Here is a 21819-nt window from a genome sequence, read left to right on the forward strand (position 1 = left end):
ATGGGTGGCGGGTGGTGTAGCAACCACAGCCGTAGGACTCTGGGAGACAAGCCCATGTCACAATCTGTAAACGTGCATTTATTTCCATCTCGGATTCCCTAGAAAATACCAGCCCTTACCAGAATTCAGTAACGCGATACAGACGGTTCTTGACATTCACGGTAAACACAGAGAAGCTGTGCTTTTTTTTTATCAGACATAATGGATGACATCTGTTTGCTAGGGAAGCTATCATCCCTAGACATAAACTGTTGACTCACTTGCTTTGTTCGCTTCAGAGTGTTTCTCAACAAGAAAAGAGCAGATTTTTGGTCTCCCAGGGCGTCCGCAATGAGTGAGCGCGTGGGAACTGTTACCTGTTCACCCCAAACTCGGATACGGTACTTTATGTCCCAACAGAAGAAAGTACTCTCACTCGGTAATGAAGAAGAAACGATTCGGGTTGGTTTAGGTAGATGAAATGGAAGTTTATTTTAAAGAAATAAGAAAGTGTTTGATTTGTGGTTAATATAGGAAAACATGGTAGTAGAAAAGTTTATTAGCTGACTGCTGATTAAAAAGCTCATGAAGTGACAGGAAGTAGACAGGACAGGGGTATGATGAATTAATCTGGCACTGCCTGGGGGTTTCTAGGAGTACATGTCGTGCTCTCCCTTAGTGCTGCTTGGCTCTTGAGCGCTTGCGCCCAGGCCTGCCCTCCCCCCTCCTGCTGGGATCACTGGGGGCGCCCGTCAGGGAGTGGTGGGCTGCTTTTCGGCTGCCCTGTCCAGCACGCTCACACATGGGTTCCCCCGCACGTAGAACCGCAGGGGTGTGGCGGCCCACTCCCTGGCCGAGTCGATGCCAACGCGGGGGGCGCACACTATATCCTGGGGCGCCCGCGACGGCGTGTCGGGGTCCTGCTCCAGCCACACCTCGCCGTCGCGGGCCAAGTCCCGCTGGTCGAACCCCCTGCTGACGTCCAGTGCCTGGCAGAGCTTGGAGGGGCCGTTGCAAAGCTCCTTGTCCTTCAGGGGTCGCGAGCCTGGTTTCCGCCGGGCCCCCCGCAGCTCCCTCATGACCTCCTGGCCCTGCAGGGGCTCCAGCGAGCGCAGCAGCACGGCCGCCCCCTCTCCTGCACAGGGAAGACGAGACGGCTCAGGGCACGGGGAAAGATGGACAGCGCGAGAGTCGCTCGCACCCTAGTTCGGCTGTGTTTCTGACATCCTGCATCAGAATGACAGAAATCAGAAAGGACAGTTGAACACCAGATTGTCCTAAAGATAAGCAGGTTTAGGAAGCTTTTGGGGTCTGCTGTGCATCCCGGTAGGCAGATGTCATTAAATGAACTCTGTGCATTTAAATGCGTGCAGTTAATTCCACACAAAAGAGCACAGTCTAGATTCATTCAGCAGGGGCTTTGTTTGATTATAGCTCTGGCCGTGCTGATTTTATCTGGCGCAACGGCAGTGGGTTTTCTGCCTGTCCAGTTGCTGTCAGAGATTAGTTTCATTCCCACTGGCGTGATATAATTCAGGTTCCACGCCCAAGCCAGGAAGTTGGAATTCCATGAAAATGAGACAGTTTCCCCCCCATGCGCTGGCTTCATCGCCATGCCAAGCCCTGGAACACGGAAACAGCGTGTTTATCCGCGCTCGAGCCAGTCACGGGCTAGCCTCAGTAAACACTAGGTTTGCCCTTCCCCTGGTGAGTGGTTCTGGGATTCTTCTGCTCTCTCCTGAAGCATCTCTGCCTGGCTTAACCTCTAAAGTACTGTAGTCATTGCTGTACTCTCAGCTCCAGCCATACTCTAGATAAAGAGTGTATTAAACTTGTTTTCAGAGGAGAATGATCCAATTTGAGTGCAGCAATTGAAGGTTGTACTTAATTTAAGGGGTTTTATTTAGAAAAGGCCTAAACACCACCTCGCAGAGGTATGTTTTGCACTGCGGCCTCTCTCGTGTCCATATCAGCCAAGGAAATTCCCTGTTTTGCCATTAACGTCCTGTCCAGTGTAACTGCTATGAATAAGATTTTGTGCAGGAATGGACAGCCCAGGGAGACGTTCTCCTGGGAACGATGCATCACTTTGAAACGCATTTCTTGCTGGAGAGAGCAGTGCGTGAGCTCATACTTCCTCAGGCAGTGCTCTGTAAAAATAACGAGAAGCCCGGCCTTCCTGATGAACTCATTTCTCAGTCACTGTACTGACCCCCCACTGCCCCGCCCACACACTCTGTCACCCTCCTGTTCATGTTTTCCAGCAGCAACAACCATCCCAAAAATGCTCTTCCTCATTGCTTTACCAGCCTATCTAGCAGTTGTATGATCCTCACTAGTCTATCTAGGAACTGTGGGATCTTCACCACTCCTCCTCTTCCTCACTACTCTATGCAGGGTGTGTGTGATCTCCGCTACTCCTCCTCTTCTTCACTAGTCTATGCAGTAGCTGTTTGATCTCCTCTCCTCCTCCTCCTCCACCAGGTCTCCAATGCCAGGGTTGTGTTAATGCTCATCAATTTGCGTCTGATTTTTAAAATATCTGGATTACCCATAAAAACTAGAGCGCTGCATTTAATTTGTGCACTAGGATACATTTTTGTTTTCAAATCTATAAAAATGGCTAGAATTTTTTATGTTGATTTCCTCACCTAATGGAATGATAGCCCTAAAGTGTGTCGAAAGAAAAAAAGGCGTGTCCAGTATTATTTTGTGTTTACGCTGAAATAACCACTGTGTAGTGGTTAAGTAACTCCCTTTCTTAGCATTCCCAAAATTCCTTTGTAGAGTAATACAGAACTTGACCCGCAGCCGCAGAAATCTTACAGGAAAACTGTGGTGCTGAATAGCTGTTTTATGGAAAAATGTGGGAGAGGAAAACACCATCAAAACTAATATTTAAGCTTTCTAATATAGCACCAGTACCAGTGGTTTAATCCTGGTAAACCATGGTATTCAAATTCCTCCTTGTTTAACCACTGTGGAGAAGCCAGTACAGTGTTCAGTAACCAGGTTGTTCAAAAGAGATCTACTATTTCTACCTGATGTAATTCGTTTAAAGAGTGCTATGCATTTTAAATGATAAATAACTCTGACGCTATGAATGCACTGGACACTTATTTAGTCCTTCCCTCTTCAGCTTATTGACTCTTAACGGTCCGGGAACTTCGGTCCGTTCTCAAGACTCGGTAAAAGCATTTCAAAGGCTCCTCGATATGAAGGGGCTGTTTAAAGAGCAGCCAGAACGGAAGCCGGAGATCCTGGAGATGCATGCGGTCGGAGTCGTGTGGGAGAGCGTGGGCACGGGGCAGCGGACTGCGAGCCCCGCGGTGGAGGGCGCGGCCCCCCAGCCTTCCGTGCGGGTCCCGGCGGTGTGCTCGGCGCCGCGCGGCTCACCCTGGCTGGAGACGTTCATGCACAGGTAGATGCCGTAGATCTGGTAGACGTAGATGGTCCCGGGCCTCATGAACATGGCGGCGTTCCTCTCGGTGCGCCGCCCGCCCGCGGAGTGGGACGCCCGGTCCTCCCCGCCCAGGTAGGCCTCGGTCTCCACCACCCTCCCCCTCAGGACCGTCCCGTCTGCTCTCCTGCGCGCCAGCACCTGGAACACACGCACACACACAAGCACGGCTCTGTGAGAGAGGAGAGGCACCCCAGGACGCTCATGTGTCTGGTGTGAAAAGAGCTGTACTGCGTGTACTGTGTCGGCGTCCGGCCACCAGGTGGCGCCAGTCGCTACGATACTGTGGTGGTGCGACTGAAAGACTAACACCATCACCCTCAAGGGGAGGTCAAGTGCGTGCTGTTACAAGGAATGGCATTTTGCAGACGTCTTCATCCAGCAATAGGTATGCAATACGAATATCATGAATACATATCTAAGCCACGTAACCTGTACAACGCCAGTGCCTGAGCAATTTTAGCATAAACCTTATATTCTCACGTACTGACCATTTTATATTTCTTACAGATGAAATTAAGGATAATGCAAAACGTCTGGGTATGAAAAAAAAATCTGCGCAGTCAGGCAGATAATTATTCAGTCATTACTTCTTCTGTGAGGCATGAAAAAACACAACAAATGTCCCTGTTCCAATACTAAGGGGAGGGGCTGTTAGTGCCTCTCAATAGATGATAAATGCTTCAGCTACACAGAACAGAAATCCCGAACCGAGAAGCAGCTCCTAAACCACAGGCGACGCTGCCCCGTTTGCTGGCACATCGCCTCCCGACACGCACATGGCTACACTGAAGAGAAGGCAACGGCTTTATCTTATTCCACAGGGGCCGGGAAGCAGGCCCACAAGATAACTGCTTTCACATGGCTCATTTTACACTTCACTGAGCACAGATCCCATTTCCACTGGAAGGAAAACACACAGCAGACCGCGTTCCCAACGAGGGACCCTTCCTGAGCCAAGGACTCCAGGGAATGAGGGCAAAACGCAGGAATTTTTATTGTGCTCAGATAAGACTTGTGAAGTTTGACCTGGCCTCTCGAACGTTCCGAACAGCGGAAAACGACAATGTTTTAGCACAGTGTCTTTTCTTTTCTTGTTTAGGGGGAATATAATAAACCAAGCTTTGTGCATGTCCGATAGCCACAGGGGTAGATTAGTGGTCTTTATCACCCCTCCAGCTGCCCAGGGGTCACAGGTTTGAGGCGCCTCCTGTGAGACCAGGTCTCTCTAACTCCTCGCTTGTGCAAACGAGCCAGCTCCGCTTTCCTGCAGCCCTGAAGCACTCTGGAGCGTCGCCGAGCTCCGGGAACCTCAGTCCCACCGGCCCCTTATTTAACCAATCAGCCGAGAACAAGCTCTGACCTGGTGAGTACCCGTTTCTGCAGCTGGGCGTTTTACCGGTGCATTCTGAGCAAAGCGTTTTCTCACGAGCACAGCGTCAGGGCCCGAACCAAACTAACTTAGAGGGAACTGAAGCCACAGCCTCCAAGTGACAAATCCAGAGCCCTGAGCCCAGAGCCCAAGTGCCCAGACGCAGGTGACCCCTGATTCAGTGGGGGCTGCCTGCATTTGTCTATTAGCAGCCCTTGAAGATGGAAACTCCCCCACGTTCAAGCCCACTGCTACAAGGTGGCTCTGCACCACTGCATCCAATCGGGACCTCCCTTAGGCGGTGTAGTTTGGGACCCCTGTGTTAGACAAACGGCACTGGGCCCATCTGAATGACATTCCCTGGAAATTCAAAGCCAACGTCCTGGGCTGGTTTCGCAGCCCCAGTCCTGGTGAAGGGGTCAGTCCCTGTCCCAGTGATGCTCAACTCCAGTGGAGCAGGCCAGTTTAATCACCAAAACACAGCAAAAGGAAAACTAATGTATACAAAAGCCCTGCTGCGTTTTTTTTTAAAGTTATTATTATTATTATTATTATATTAAGAAGTCTCCGTGGTAACTCAGTGTACAACTGGCTCTCATCATAATCCGGCAATTAAAATATTTCCCTTGATGGTTGTTTATTAAAGTTAATTACAGAGATTAATTGTCCTTTGATCAGCGATCTTGGGGAACATGTTCTGACACGTGGAGTGGAGTAATACACTTTCAAGACCTGATGGCAATATGTTTTTAAAATGAGATGGGTCAATACGCTGCCCATAATGGAGAAAAAGTCCCAAAACACACTGATGGTACACCGAAGGATTTTGATTGCCTTTCACATTATTTTACCTGCCTTTTATAAGGAAATAGCCTACATACGGATGGTACCCCCATATATGTGCTATTGCAAACTGTCTCAACATAATCGGATACATCACTGCTGATTGAAGGAGTACTCACCTTTCCCAGGAATGCTTTAGCTAGGCTGATGCACGGCTGGTTGAAGAAGTCCTCTCCCAGCCTACAACAGCCTTTCTCCTTTCCTGGGAAATACGGGCTGGCCAGGCTCAGGGGAGAGCGTGTGTGCTCGCTACCGCCCCCTGCAGGGGCAGCCCCGGCAGGCGAGGACACGGGCTGGAGACGCGGGGGGCTGGCCTGTCCGTGGACAGCCTCCGCTACCGCCGAGGTCAGCTTTCTCTTTCGGCTCGACATCGTTTAGGTTGAACTGAGAAAACATACACTGTGTATATACAGACACACGAGAATCATGAACAGCTCAACTTAATGCGTTATCCCCGAGAATTCTGCAAACGATGCGTAAAGGAATAATATTCCTCCCCCAGCTAACAAAAGTCAGAAAGAGGAAAACATCCAAGTACCCAAACGATTGCATTTCTGGTGGTATCGTACTGCATTCCTATACCAACCTAGAATTACTGGCACTTAGATAACACCGTTACGAGACTAAACTAAACTATAAACCTACACGCGTGAATGGGCGCCTGTTGCGTTGAGTAATTTCTTCCCGTGACTAAGCGCCGAGAGACCGACTGAACCCACTCTTTTTACTCTCCAGGGATTAAATGTACGTTTCGTTGTGTGTCACAGGTGGAGGCAGGAGGGGAGGGGGGGGACGTGACTTCTACACTTCCAGGCAATCGGCCTCCCTCGCGTCTGGAGAGGGGCTGTTATTTGCACCGCTTCGCCCTGCGCGTTTGCGCGTCGCTTTTAGAATGAATTACAACGGTGCGGTGTAAATCCAGGCGACACCCTGCCGTGCCGGGGTGGGCGGAAAAACATCGATTCCCAGGCGGTGGTGGTGGCGGGTTTCTGATCACTTCCAGGAACGGGTCTGAAGATCAGTTTCGGTACGGTCCCGTGCCTCGCGTTATCAAAGGAGTCACCCTCACCATCGAGGCGGGGTACAGCCTGCCCAGTACGTGGCTTGCTACAGCACGGCGACTCTTCACGCTTTGACAAGCCGGGCTGTAAAGCACGAAGGTCTCCACACTCTGACACTCATGCGGGCCGGCCCTTTTGAATCTGCGGCTCCTCGGTATTTTATCTAACCTCGCCTTTACGCATCGGGCTGCCCTCCCTGTCGGCGCTACGCACGGGGGCTCGCAGAGCATGGCGGGATCGTCTTAAAGGGCCACCGCCGCCGAACAGGGAGCCTCTGAACTTGAGCCGACGGGATGGGGGAGACGCACGTCCCTCCTGCTTCCCGTGCAATACTGTGCAAGCGCAGATTTATCCGATAAGCGGCACGGAGATGATAGGCTGGAGCCGTGATCTTGGCAGCTGAGTCTCGGAAGCATTGCGAGACTTTGATCCAGTCGAAGGTTTCGTGATCCACGTGACCCGCAGCTCCTGGGCTCATTAAGCGATTAAGGTTTAATTTACTATTAGTAAAAGACTCCAGGTTCACTTGACCTTTTTTCTTCAATTCAGTGCAAGATGCTTTATTGGCACGAGTAAAATCAGTGTTGCCAAAATAAGTGTTAAAAGAAGTTGTTATTCTTCAAGTCGGTTAAAAGATAGGGATTCTAGTGTAATTGCTTACACTAATATAGCGCTTTTCTGGACACTCCACTCAAAGCAAACCAGCGCTGTCTTTCTCTGCTTATATTTTCATTAGTTCGACAGTGGGGGGAAAAGGGTATATTTTAAATCGGCTGTAATACAAATACTTTTTTCTGGGGCGCTTTGAATTTTTAAACCCAGGTTGTCCGTCGTCCGGACAGACAGCTGGCACTCCAAACGCCGCCGCAGAGCAGAGGTCGGGCTCTGCAGACACAGGGCGAGGAGGTGTCGAAGGAAAACCTCAGGAACTGAGCGGGCAGACCTGTGGATTCAGACAGGGCCGCACTTTCGTCATCAGAACAAAAACCGCATGTTTCTCGCATCCCTTTGGCCCTTACTGGATCAGGACAACGGCCTCGGCCTCCAAACTGCAAAATATCTTGCGTTACAAATCGTTTCGGTTCTCGCATCTTCACCCCTCGATTATTTATTTGCATAAGGTCGTTATTTAAATGCAATTTTGTTTTTTTAATACAGTTTTTTTTAAATGTCATTTCACCAGAAAGGAGAGCCTTTCACACACACACACGCCCGCGTGATCGATCGGAGAACGGGTCATCAATAACGTTGTTCCCTCTTCCCAGAAAGCTTCTGTCAGATTGCCGAGACAGACGTGGGCGTGAAACGGTTCCCACCCCGGTGCATCCGTCACGTTCACGAATAGAGCCGTCCGTGTGTGTACAGGGACCGGCCAGATGGGACAACTTCATGTCTTTTTGACAAAATGCTTTGATGTTTTGATGTCCGACTGTTAGAATTCACTGGCAAAGTGCATTATAATAATAATAATAATAATAATAATAATAATAATTATTATTAATAATAATAATAATAATAATAATAATAATAATAATAATTATTATTATTATTATTGATAATAATAATAATAATATTATTATTATTATTATTGTTGTTGTTGTTAATCTGAAGGAAAACCCATTAAACATTAGATAGTAATAAACGCTCTTACTATATTTTAATGTCTTCAAATCCTTCCGGTGGGGTTATTGAACCTCATTTAGGATCGGAACGTTTTAATTCCCACTTTGAGTTGGGCATGCGATGTCTTCAGGGCCTGGAGACAAAGCTATTTGAACATTACCAGATGGAAATCGTCAAACTGCGTGCCCATTCCCACCGGACCGCAGCGCGTAGGTACTTTTAATTGTATTTCCTGACTTGACCCGAGCATTCTGTATACCGAATTCATGTGCGGCCGTTTACACACCAACATAAATCTCAGCAGTTCCTAGCCTTAGGCCATTAATGAATACATTGTAATCCATTCTGCACTATTTGGAGCTAGTTTTTGTAATTCTTCACACATCATGTACAGCAGAATAATTGCACCAGACTCATTTTCTTTAAAAAGGGTTATGTCCATTTTACAAAATCGGGTTGGAGTAGATCTTGTAATATAGCACAACTGCTTTCAATCTTGAGCTTGTCTCGCGTTCATTTGCTCACTTGTTGCTATTATCACAGTCACCTCCCGTGAGGTCTGTGAAGTGATTGTGCTCGTCACTGGCCTGCGCTTATCAGGACGCGACAAAGCTTTAAAACAGTTTTAGTTATTCAGGTCTGACTGCCACAATCTTTTAGCCGGATTTTGCAGGGCGGTTTGTCGACACACTTTTGCTTTTCTGTGTGATTCAAGGCCCGTGTCCTCAGCGGTTGTTACCCTTTGAGCCCGCTGTACCGCCGCGACGAAGGCTTGAGGCCCCAACGCCAGGATGTCCGCTGGATGTAATTATGGACATGACCGTGCAGTAGGCGGAAATGTTCTTGTCCCGATCCCGAGGGAGCGGGATCAGTTCGGTCTCAGTCTTCCCGGCGAACTGCCCTGTCCTGAAAGAATCTGACCAGCCTCCAAGGGCGGAATACAGGCTCAGGGACATTTGTTCTGTAGAGACGCGGACGCACTGCCTACTCAGTCGGTAAGAAATTCAACGGTTTTCACCCTGTAACATACGCCGCGGAGAATGAACTTTTTTGGAGACTTGCGACTCGTAGGAACTGTGCAGACGTCAAGTGTACGCCACTCGAGAAATACGTTTATTTTTATCCACAAGATCTTAGTGGAAAAAGTACAGTACAGTTGACCGGACGTGTGTATAGATGGGCTATTGATTTACTTAGGAGTTCTCAGTTTCATTAATGTATTTTTTATGTTGCTTAGAAAAAAATATATAAATATGAGACCTGTGCCGGGAGTTTTAAGGTTGGGGCCACTTCAAACGTTTTTGGCGCGCAACATTATGGAAGTAAACAAGAGCCAGGAAAAGCTATAGTGACAAACTGCGCCCGTTTGCCGGGGGTTACATGCTAAGTTCGTGCGGGGACTGAGTGCATCAGACATAGCCGCCTGTCTGTGTAGCGCAGTGGAGATCATCGCCAGAGTCAGGATTTTTCAAGAAACTCGGAAAATTTGCTTTGCAGACGGGTCAAAGACATAACACAATACAAAATGCATTTCACACAACCTGAACCCATTGTTCCATCCCCAATATGGCTCAGTCTAGGGGCTCATGTATTAGTTCCCTAGACTCAGCCATGTTGGGGACACAACGCCATGAAAAAATATGACTCACAATCTAGAAAGACAAATAAAGAAGTTATTTCCTCATCAACAGCCAAAGAATTGAGCTGATTATACAGGCAAGAGGCTTATGTCTTCATTGTACTGTATGTGAGGTAAAAGAGACGGTGTTGTGGTGTAGGCGCTTGAAGAGGTCATACTGTATAAGACTCAGAATTCTAGTGCACGCCAGTTTAACTACTTAATATTAGACATTCAACTACAGGCTGCCCATGTTGTTCCTTCAAGAATTAGGAACCCAAAAAGACCTATTAAGAACCTATTGTTGTGTTGTTCCGTTCAATATTTATTTTGCTTGATTGGTACATCTTGGTTTCTCGCAAAACGTTGTATAACTAGTTGAAAGATCATTATTGGTTATCACACTGACTGAGGAATAATGACTGTGACAACGGACTGTACATCTCATGTGGATCACGGAAAACAAATAGCCGAATTTGAATAACTTCTGTTGGCTTTGGGATTGTGTGCTGGATAATGTCTGTTGGCAGATGATGGAGGTTTAACTGTGACCACAGGACATGCCTTTGCTGAAGCCTGTTCATTTGTGACTCTATCGGTGCTGTAGACAGTCTAATGAGATCATTGTGGACCGGCTATGTTCCTATGAAAAAGATTCCTGTAGTATCCACAGAAACGGTTTTGAATTTACTGGTTTCAGTTCCTTGGGGACTTCAATCATGAGCTTCTCTTTTTTGTTTCTGACTTCAGGCTATATTCCTCATCTTGGCCCTCAAGTCACAATATTTTGCGTACTAAGGACTTACATTGTACGACAGTGTACAATAGCATCAGTTCCGAAAAGAAACTGGCTTCCTGCTCATTGTACGTTGCTCAACAATGTTCTTTTTTTCAGTTTTTCACATGCTTATTCAGAAAGGAGCTGTACAGCTCCAATTTATTTGTCTCAGCAGGACGGTTATTTTTTTTTCTTTCATCCCATAAATTACATCGCTGTTAAAGCTCTTCCTTCCATTAAGATTCATTCTGGCTCATTCCAAGACTTCCTAACAAATAGCCTGGGAATGGCTTGAAGGGCCCGGACATCTGGGAAGGTATTTGTAACCGGAGTCATGTGGGGGGCATGCAGCAGGCAGGAAGGATATCACTTTCTGAGCATGCTCCCAGAGAGCGGCTCGCCACACCTTTAACAGTCCGAGGTGCTTCCAAGCCACTGGTGCTGCAAGAACACGCCCTCTCTCCATCGTCGCCGGACGCTCTGTGGTCTGTGGAAAATCTGATTTTAATGAACCTCTTAGAGGGAACAGTTAAGTTCAGCAGATTCGTGTCAGAACATCTACTTGGTGATGAGGTTGCTGCCTACTTTCATGGAAAAAAAAAATTAACCAGTTTAAGTACTGAGCTACAAAGTCCCCTTAGCACGGTTGCGCTTTACAAGAAAGACACATTGCAGTATTTATATACTGTGTATACAGTATTTTGCAACAACTCAAACGGTAATCTCACTGAAGTTGTGTAGGAGCAGTGATACTGAGCGTGCCCTTTCCTCTAGTGATATCTTAATGCGGTGTGTTACAGTTTTTGGAGTCAGCAATGATCTGAATTATTGTGGAAAGAGCTGGCATGCAGGCTTGGTTGTCAAATGCTGAATTGTGTCAGTGCATGGTGTTTGTTATACTGGTGCCATGGTTGCGCTTGGGAAACCCGAGCTGGTGATGTGGAGAGAAACAGAAAGATTTCTGTGCAATCTGGGGTTACTGTTTCCTGTTTTTTTTATTTCCCTGTCACAGGCAGAATGATGTATTGGCCGGAATGTGTGTGCTATTTAAAAACCCCAATTGTCCTCTATGAGATGTGTAATTTAATGTAATAGTTGTACACAGAGTGTGCGCGCTATGTGCTGGTTTTGAATGAATAGGTCTGCTTCCTTCTCGATAGAGGTCAGCCAGTGTTTAGGTTAACATAAATATCTTCAAGCCAGGATATATACTACATTAACTGCCCAACAGTACATAATGAAACTACCCATATTATACATAAAGATGTACTGTACATAGTAAGGATTCATGATAAATGTTATACATACTTAATTATTTTTAAATATAATGTACTATATGCTTGGGAAGATACACTGGCATTCATTCTTGTATTAGTCCATACTGATTTGAGTCAGCCTAGTCTAGTCACTACTGTATCTCCCAGTGAAAGGCACAGATGATTATGATATTTGCCCAAACTGAAACTGAGCACTGCTGATCCTTCACTAATTGAGAAGATGTGCAGCCCAAACCAAATGACAGTCTCAATAGTGTCAGGAATGCCTGTGATCAGTTTTTGTAGCTTTGAAACTACCTTTCACTTTTGCTTCCTCTGTTTGCAGAACTGTGGGAGGTGCCAGTTTGCCTGCAGAGAGGCTCACAGTTTCGTGTTCAGTAACACTCGCAGATGTTTTTTCATAAAATTAAGTAGTTCCCTCGAGTCCTGCAAAAAAAAAAAATGCTGGCTCAAGGAAAGTATTTGGTGTTCAGAAACATTTAATTCTATTAATATAGATGCTGCAGGGAGGACATTAAAAGTAACAGAATGACTTAAGTACTGCATGTTGTTTGTATCATTGAGCATGAACATACTGTATATACCACCACATATAAATACTGGAATAATTGTCAATCATCATGACCCTAAAAGCAGCAAACAACAGTTTATAGGGACTGTCTCACCACCTGTGTCAGTTTCCTGGAGTTTTCCTTGGAGACATTGGACAGGCTTTCCTATCCTGATCAGACATGAGCGCACTTAATATTCCAGGCAGGACCAGCTTCTGTGCAGCCGAGCCCTACTGATGATGGACAGCAGTGCTCAGCTCCTCTGTGTGACTCCATTCTATCATTAAAGTCCCACATTCAGCTGGAGGTTGTGGCGCGATCTCTTGTGACCTGCTGTTTATTTGTTTGTTAGCTGGGACAAATGATCATCCCGGCCTTTTTCCATGAAGGATTCTTGAATGTGCTGGCGGACGAGGGCCCTGTTTGTCAAAGGCAGAAAAGCAGAATTGGGCAGTCACGGGTCTGGTGTGCTGTTCACCACTTTTTAATTCAAGAAAAGTCTCAAGAGGAACTTTTGTGTGAATAGGAATTCAAATAGAGACTGACTGATACAGAACCGGGTCTGTGCTGTTGTTCAATGCAAGCGGAGAAAAAAGCTGTCAAGCAAGCAATCCTGCTGATAGGGTTTAGCTTCACTTGTGCAGTGTGATACACAAAGTCTTCCACTTTGGTTTCTTTTCAGTGATCTGCTTTGAAAGTTTAATCCCACTGATGAATTCCCATGATGCCTCCGTCATGAGGAAGAGTCTGTCAGTATGACAGGTCTCTCAGAACTGTGTGCTTCTTTGAAATATCTGTTTCCCCTCTGTTCTTCATTCTGTTGAGAACATAAGAAGATCTGTGACAAGAAAGTTCCATTCAGCCCACAGAATGACCATTTTCCGTGCTCCTGATGGACATTTTTGAAGGATTCCAGTGTGTTTCCCCTCTTGGAAAATTTCTCCACTGCAGTACTAGTTTCCTGACAGGATTGACCGGCTGTCAGTGCTAATGTTAGTGGGCAGTGAACTATCTCTGTTTAATGTCACGACCATGACTTCCATTGTGCTGTCTCTACCAAGCCTTCTTTTTGAAAAGGTTTTGTCCAGAAAATGTCTGTGAAATGTGGTGGCGCAGAGCAGCCTGGTCAGTGCCAGTCTGTGGAGGTGTCAGGCTTTCTAGGGTCCAGTTGAAAGGCAACGGGATTTTGTTGCGGGATGATGTGGAATTCTTTTGGCCATCCAGGAAACATTAAGTGCTCTGTGGGTGTGTTCCTCCCATTACACTCTGCTCGCCCTTTTGTGGGGAATTACCCTGAATTATGCCAAGGAAGGCAGACTCATACTTCCCTCTCTCTCTGCCTGTTTGTATTCAAATCCATGAAATCCATACTGAAAGATCAGTCCCTGGATCAGTATAAAACTGTGGGGCTCTTCAAACACCTGAACTGCAGATTCTTACACGCACTCCGTCTGCCCCCGTCTCTGGACATCGACATACCAGACATCTGACATTCTGCTCACGAGCAGCAGTAAAAATCCAGTTTCATCCTAAGAACGGCCCTGTTGATATTTCTGTCATGAAACCAACGAGGAAGAAAGTTTAAAATAACACAATTGTTATTTTTCTTGGGGATAAATCTTTTTAATCCTCATCTGTTAAATTTGAGGTACACCTTTGGAAATTATGCAGTTTCACTTATCTTCTTCCTGTAAATTAGTTTATGGAATACACCCAATTGTGGCTGTGGTGTGTGGCTTGTTAGAGCTTGTTTTATTTCTACAAGTGTGTGTACAGCACATAAGTAGGCCTACCGGATTACTACTGGCTTTTGTGTGGAGCTGCTAGCTGGAACAGAAATAAGTCAATTACCGTTGAGAATTGACTTGCCTGCAGGAAACAGTCCTGAGAAAGGTTGCATTCTTAACTGAGGTGCGTACCGAGTTTGTTCTACTTTACTTTGCCTTATCATTTCTTTCCAGCCTGGAACGAAGAGGGACTTGCGATAAGCGGGTGTAAAAATAGGGCCCACTTTACTGTCAGAGCCAGGAAATCGGCAGTCTGACAGGCTTGCTTTGGCGCGCGCACGTTTGGCAGCAGTGCCCCAGATTTTAAATTGGGACACAATTAATCCTTTCATTGCATTTTTTCTTTCTTTTTAAAAAAAAAAAGATATTTAGACTCATTATTTAATTCTTTCAAAGCATCCTGTTCGGAACAAGTACTATTGCCCAAGTCAGGGCCAAAACAGACAAGGACAAGAAACGGGCAGACTGAGGCCACAGCAGGGCTTCTCTGCCAGGTGGAGGAGACAGGCAGCAGAGCTGAAGACTGCGAGACCAAGACTAAAGTTACCGTCATGCCATCAGAACACTGCCCTTTGTGCAATGAGTTTCTCTCCTTTTGTGGTTGGTCTTGCAGAGCAGAGGTGCACAGGCCACAAGAAAGAGGCCAATTGTTCTTGTTAATCAAGAACACTGTAATTAAATACTGTAGAAGAGCCCCCTGATGCTGCAGAGCATCTGCACAGCATTACGGAGACATAAAACGAAGCAGGAAGGAGGGGTTCTGCAGTGGCCCTGTGGTCCCAGTTTGCAGAGGGGTGACCTTTGTTTTGCACTTGACATTTGGGGTGGGATTGTCTGACAGATGTGGGCGTTGGGTGTGTAACAAATTCCTCTGGACCTGCAGACTGGGGCGCTGTGCACACAAAGGACTTCTGGCATTCAAAGGCCGAACCCACTGACCGGAATCAGGAATAAGAGGAACTGGAGTTCAGCGCTGCTTTAACTCACTTCTGAGGCTGTATAAGACAGCATCCTCTGGGATGGTGATGGCCACCCACTGCACAGTGGGCAGAGGAAAAAGAAATGTTTCCATTTAGGAAGATGTGTTTTCTTGGCAGAAGGAGGCAAAGATGAAAAGCCTCATGCATGTTTTTTTAAGTTATTTTTAAAGCAGTATCTTATTTTCCTTCCACCTGGAAGTGCACGAGAGCAGCACTTTGCAGTAGTGAGGAGGAGTAGGAGATCCACGTGGAGCTCCTGACACAGTCCTGAAGTATTTTGTGTGTGTGTGGGGGCGTGGGATTCATTCTTGCCTGCTTCATGACTCCAGCAGCTCAGCTGTCCACATTCCTTGCTTGTGTGATCTGTCACGGCCTCGTACGAGTTCTCTGCCATTACAGCGAACACAAAAAAACAAAGCTTTGAGTGAGAGCTTCAGGTTTGCTGCTTTTCTGTTCTGCCATGGAAAACCTGCTCAGAGCTGACGTCTCTGAGGACTGGTTAATCTCGGGATGGTGTGGGTGGAGTGCGGGGGACAGGGTATCAGGAGAATGTCAGTTTTGTGATCTGGGTTGACGTCCCTAAACATTATCTCTATTATTTCATACCCTGTTCCCCAAGCCCGAGCGCATCTCCTCTTGTTGAAACAGATTCCCACCATTTCCCTTTGGGATTTGCACGGCGTTTGGAATGTTCCCTTGTTCGGAGAGAACTGGAGCTCCACACCAGGAACTAATTTCCATCATTTGTAAGAAATGGAAACAAAAAGTCAGTGTCTGGGGGGAGAAACACAAGGCTTTTCCAGAAAGCCTCCGAATAGCAGAACTTCCCTAAAAAAAGCTGCTTTTGCTTGGCCTTTAAGAAACTGGATACCTATCCGTAAACCAGCAGAGGCTGATTTCATAGTAAAATCGTAAACTGATAAGGAACAGGATGTCCGACCACACATCGGTTGGAAGCCGTAAAATGCAAATCTAGTTTTCTGTTATACGGTTAATGTAGGGCAGCATGATGGCACAGTAGTTGCTTGTAGCACTAGAGCCCAGGGTTCAGTTGTGGAGCTGGACTTCTTCCTGTGTGGAGTTTGTATGCTCTCCCCGTGTTTGTGTGAGTTTTGTCTGAGTACTCCGGTTTCCTTCCACAGTCCAGAGACACACTGGTAGGCTAATTGGCTTCTGGGAAAATGATGTGAGGGTGTGTGTGTTTTGCGTCTGTGTCTGCCCTGTGACGGACTGGCGTCCTGTCCAGAGCGTATCCTGCCCTGTGCCCGTTGCTTGCCAGGTTAGTCTCTGGCTGCCCTGTGACCCTGAATTGGATGAAGCCGTTAGAATATGGATGGATGGTTAATGTTGTTTATTTTGCTGCGTGAGTCTTTACTCTTTTCCCTTCACCACCCATACCGTAACTGCAGCTGTGCATTCGCTGGAGAGTCCTGCCAGTAGCAGTGATACTGGATGTCTCAGTCATTTCATTGAGGTCTCTGACTCGGCAAAGCTCCACTGTTCCCTGGGAGTTATGCGCCTAACTTTATCGTCTTTACATATCAAAACATTCCACACTTCCCTTTGTACATTCTGTCCAGCCGGTTCTGAATGTTTCTGCAGAAGCGTGCCAATTTGTATACGTTAACAAAAGCAATGGTTCAGAAAGTGCAAAACGACCAAACGCACCTGGTAGTCAAAACAGAAACCTTGTCGGCCACCAGTTAGCATGGCAGTTTGTGGTCTCGGGTGTGAGTGTGGGCAGAGGTGCCCGACCAGGACTGTTCTGCAAATGGAAAATGGTTGGATGAGCAGTGATAACAGCATGAAATATATCTCTGAACAATACAGTCTTTGCCCTGCCCATTGAACCTTAAACTTTCCATCTCCATATCTTTAAAGCACATGCATTTGTGGTGCTACTATGGTAAGAAAAATGTAAATTGTCTACAAATTTCCTCAGGTGAAACCTTTTATCATTTCCTTACTGTCCAACTTGAGTCAGACTCTTTTATCCTTTGTTTTGCTTTGTGTTTGTTTTTCAAAGTTGGAGAAGTGCGTTGAAGCTTCTAATCAAAGTGCTTTCCCCAAACAGAGCCGGTTATTGCTTTTAACTCCGAATCTCGGCTCGGAGCAGCACTGAGAGCAGAGCAGCTCGCAGCCGGTGGGAGAGTGATGACCTTTCTGGGACAGTCCTGCACTTGGGGAGAGGGGTTGTGAGAGAGTACAGGAAAAAAAAACCTCAAACTATTAATGGAGTACATGATAAGCCAGTGTCAGGAAAAACAGCAAAATGCTTCCTTCAGTCCGAGAGATTGATCGGGAGACATTTCATGCAGGTATGGGGTTAAGTCGTCCCTTTGCCTCACCCTCATTATTGTGTGCACATTTACGGAGGGGGTTCTGTTTACCTTTATAATCTGCAACCTCACAGCTGCTTGAAAGTTCGGTGTGGCCGTTCTTTAGGTCTGGAAGCCCTGGGAAACAAGAACAGCGCACAGACTTTCCATCAACCTCAGCAGATGTCTTTGGGTATAAAACAACAATGATTTATTTGGACAGGCTTCATGAAGTCTTTAGATTTAATGCGCATTCTGCAGTTTAGATATTAATGCATATATATTTGATCTTCTGATCTTTTTCCCTCCATCTCTCAGGGACGCTGCAGTCTCATATTTCATATTTTCTATTGCTCTTCAGTAGGATGTCAGCGCACTGTGTCATGGATGTGATTCATGAGCCAGAGCTGATTCTGTGCTTTTCGGCTGAAAGTAAGTTTGATCTTGCGTGGAAAACCTTTCTGAATTCTTTTCCTACAGACATTGTGCCTATTTGTGGACTTTGGTGCAGCTGGCGTGGGGAAGCTTGGAAATCAGATTAATCTTCTTGTCCGTGTGGAACGTCACTATCATTCAGGATGCACTGGGAATTTCAAGCTCATCTATGGCAATGTCCTTCGCTGCCTCTTCCTTCCTCTCGCCTGTCCCACACAATGTATGAAGTGCGTTTTCATTCATTCTTCTGCCCTTCATTTTCTGGGGGAACGTCAAAGAAATGTATGTTTTATCCTGTGTTCCTGCTTGGCGCCAGGAGCATCTTCGCCTTTCGCTTTGACCTGTGTTGAAGAGGAGCAGCTGAGAGAACAGGATCTGAGTGAGAGAATCACCGCTGCTTTCCCAGCACCACCTGCACACCGCCGTTCCTCTCCGGCCTGGTCCAGAACTGTTCCCACCTAACCATGCCCCGACACCCCCTTGCTGTGCCTTCACCGTCCCAGCGGCCTGACACTCCCCCGTCTCTGATGACTAAAACAGCTACCCCACAGAAACGAACCCCGATTAAGACACATGGCAGGCTTGAGCCCCCAGCTCGCTGACCTGGCTGTCTGATGCTCCGCCAACCCAGCTTCCTGCTGGGCTGTCCTGAGAGATGCGGCTTTAATGTGGTTACAGTGTGTTACTGAGCCGCAGGCAGCTGAGAGCCAGGGAGGGGAAGTGGAACAGAGCAGACATCAATTACCTGGCCTGCATCCTGCCCTCTAGCGTGCAGCCTCAAGGCACTGACACATTAACTGCCCACCGGGGAGAGAGGCACTGTTCTGCTTTCCGCAGGGCTCACCTGAAGAAGGGTTATTACGTATCTGCTTGTCACTTTTCATGAGGGCTGCTAAAGCAAGAGCCCTTTCCATCCCACAATGCAGTGGAAGAAAACAGGAAGCACAAAGCCTCTAGCCCAGCTGGGATCAGGTGGATGACACATTATTTGACCCCAGTTTTTATTCTTCGGTTTTCTGCAGACCAGATACTGCGCCATTAATCAGATTTAAAACTGGGAACTGTCTGCGTATTTTCTTTCCTCCTTTTTGGTCCTGCTCTGGCCACCCCAACTCCAGCCAGATCCATTCTGGTCTGTCTGTGTGTCGCTTTCTGACACGGTACATATGTTCAGCTTCCTCTCAGCCCCTAAATCTCTCTGCACTCTTTAATTTGTGGCTCTAAGGAAGGGGGTGGAGGGCTGGGGGAGAGCAGTGCTTGGCGTGGAAGATGTGAGGCTGCCGGAGATCCTGCTGCTCCGTATCTCTCTCTCCGGGCTCCGGGCTCCCCAGGGGCCACACTGCGCCGTCTGTGGGAAGTGCAGAATGCAAGAGAACTGGAAGGTGTCCAGAGACAGCAGCTTGTTCGGGGATGCTACCCCGATGTGTAATTGCGCCAGAAATAGGCGAGGGACACATGGGAAACAGCTAGCAGGTAAACTGATATGTCTGGTTAAAAAAAGGAGAGAAAAAAAACCCACGACAGGTTGAAGGGGGCATTCCAAGCTCTCGTGTTTGCATCGCTCCTCTTCGTGATGTCATAGCACCAGCTCGGATGTCATGTAGGCAGATGGTAAACATGACATCACATCTGCAGAACCGTGCATGCAAGTGATAATAATCCTTACAAATAGGATATTGTAAAGGAGTTTGAAGCATTGGATCAATCAACCTCGCAGTCTGAGACCTGAGAGTTTTTGTAATTTTCATTGGGATTTGTGCCCCGATATGCACATGGATCTTCTGAGAGGTCATTTTATTTGTATGGGCAGCTGTCAGCGGAAGCGTTGCTGATCTCATTCTGCACTACAGCTTGCCGTCACGCTTTCACCCTGTGTCCTCTGCACAGATCGGTTTGACCTTGCCATTAGAACTCGCTTAGAACCCCACTCCCTTTCGGAGCTGTTAAACCCTGCAGTTTAGCAGGCTGGAAAACCATTTGCATCCAATTACTGGCCTTTCCATTACATGCAGTTTGTGAAATGCTGGTTTTGCACAAAGAATTAATGAGGGTCTGTGGTTGAAAGTGACATTTTTTCTGGTGGCTTGTTTGGCACAGCGCCACACTTGTCCCCAGACTTGGCACTGTGACTGTCTTTGCTGTGCAGCAGCCACTTTGCACAACTTTTACTGCGTCTGGCCACTTGGTAATTATTGTATTCTTCAATGTCCAGGTGCTCCACAAAAGTGTTTCTTCTCTTCTCTTTTCTCTTTTTGTTAAAATGGAACAAATACAGGACTTGTTCCTTTGCAGCATACGCATGCTGACGCATTTCAGCCCGTTCGCAGGGCTAAGACAGGCCTTGAACTCCTGCACCACTGGCTCGGACGCTGGCTAACCAAACTTCGGAAAGCAAAGCCCTCCGACTCAGATATGGGTTCTGAACAAAACTGGGTAACTAAAGCAGGAAACATTGTCCCTCAGCAATTATTTAACTTAAAAATAGATTACACTGTCTTTGCAAAAAGTATCTGTTCTGAGCCCTGTTTGTGTGAGCTCAGGAATCCCTGGTACATGTGTTTCGTGGAGAAGAGGGGGGTGAGTTGTGCTCAGAAGTGGGGGTTGGCAGTTGTAGGGGGCATTGCTGTCGGTAACGGGAGACGAGAGAGGCTCTGGGGCAGGGATCCCTCAAGCCCAGCCAGAATACATGTGGCAACTCACCGTGACTTGTCTCGGCTTCGTCTTGGGCAGCAGCTTTGCCTGGACTGAAACTGGAGTCTCTCTCCCTGCTTAAACCCCTCAGTCCCACCCCCACCTCCACACCAGAGAGCTTTTCTGGTCCATGTGGGTGAGACCCGCAGAGTCTCTTTGAAGTGCGATACGGAGCCCAGTGAGCCTGAAATAGCAGGGATCTCGCTTACAAGGCCGTCTTCGCGTGAGTTGCAAGATGAAAGGCGCCCTCCTGGAGCTCTGGATGTGTGGCGCTAACAGTCCTGGCCGTATCAACTGCATCAGGCCAGGCGGAGGTGATGACTGATACACAGTGCCCTTAGTCCTGCTTGGGACTGTATTTCACATCCGGAATTTGTAGCTGCGTTGCATCACAATAATAGCAGCAGTCTGCAGAAAGAGATTATAATTGTTATCACTGCACTAGTATTAGAGCCAGCTGTATTCCGAAATCGGATTGCAGTTGGTGTTTGCTCTGTAGGGATGCACCGTGTCTGTAGCATGCATGAGCCGTGGAGGACAGGAAACGAGGCTCTCGTGGAAGGGTTATGTTTGAACGGCAGAGCGACGTGAGGTGGAAGGCGATGAGATCTGGAAGACAAGGAGAGGAGCTTGGAATCCGCCAGGTTAAGCTCGTTAGGGACAGAGGTGGCGATGAGGCAGGATGCCAGTGCTGTTTAGGGTTTGTGCTCCACACCTTGGCGTCTGCCAGGCCGCTGTCGCTGGCCTCTTGCCGAAGTGAGTAGGTCTCCCCCCTCAGCTGGCCTGTTACTAGTCCCCCGGCGAGACCCCTCGAGCTGTCACACCGCCCCCGGGGTTTTACTGCAGTTCAGAAAATGGTTAACGATTGAGGGGGCTGACCGGGCAAAAGAAAGCGGTTTCTGAAGGACTTGAGCCAGAGACGGGTAAAGGAAGGCCTTGGATGGGCTGGCTGGCTCCACGCTTTCCGCTGCTTTGTGCAGGCGCCTCGCCTTTCCCTGCGGCTGCTAGCCAGCGCTCATTGTGAGTGTGTGTGTGTGAGAGAGCCT

General features: G+C 47.4%; 2 protein-coding genes across 7 annotated transcripts in view; one reads left to right on the top strand and one right to left on the bottom strand.

Moving 5' to 3' along the window:
* Positions 1-446: 446 nt before the first annotated feature.
* On the bottom strand, positions 447-7019 carry mpg (N-methylpurine DNA glycosylase). Of its 6 annotated transcripts, none has more exons than XM_088612163.1 (4): positions 6374-7019; positions 5774-6038; positions 3376-3580; positions 447-1114 (listed from the first exon to the last, which is right to left on the bottom strand). In XM_088612163.1, the coding sequence occupies exons 2-4, from the start codon at positions 6023-6025 to the stop codon at positions 732-734; spliced, it is 840 nt and encodes a 279-aa protein (XP_088468289.1). In that variant the 5' UTR covers positions 6026-6038; positions 6374-7019; the 3' UTR covers positions 447-731. The 6 variants fall into 6 exon arrangements, with proteins under 6 accessions (XP_088468289.1, XP_088468287.1, XP_088468284.1 ...); XM_088612161.1 differs by having other exon boundaries at positions 6300-7019; XM_088612158.1 differs by having other exon boundaries at positions 5774-6053; positions 6300-7017.
* A 1809-nt stretch (positions 7020-8828) lies between these two features.
* Positions 8829-21819, top strand: part of rhbdf1a (rhomboid 5 homolog 1a (Drosophila)) — a 67661-nt gene continuing 54670 nt past the window's right edge. The window contains exon 1 of the mRNA XM_088612990.1: positions 8829-9333. The gene's annotated coding sequence lies outside the window, so the exon portion shown is untranslated. The remainder of the gene's footprint in view (positions 9334-21819) is intronic.

Source organism: Lepisosteus platostomus, chromosome 19 (genome assembly GCF_059453375.1).
Source record: "Lepisosteus platostomus isolate fLepPlt1 chromosome 19, fLepPlt1.hap1, whole genome shotgun sequence".
NCBI classification, from domain to species: Eukaryota; Metazoa; Chordata; class Actinopteri; order Semionotiformes; family Lepisosteidae; genus Lepisosteus; species Lepisosteus platostomus.

Coding starts and splice junctions, on each gene's coding strand:
- mpg (XM_088612163.1), bottom strand. CDS start 6,025: ATGTCGAGCCGAAAGAGAAAGCTGACCTCGGCGGTAGCGGAGGCTGTC. Junction 3,581..5,773: donor CTAAAGCATTCCTGGGAAAG/GTGAGTACTCCT, acceptor CGTGTGTTCCAG/GTGCTGGCGCGCAGGAGAGC. Junction 1,115..3,375: donor CATGAACGTCTCCAGCCAGG/GTGAGCCGCGCG, acceptor TTCCCTGTGCAG/GAGAGGGGGCGGCCGTGCTG.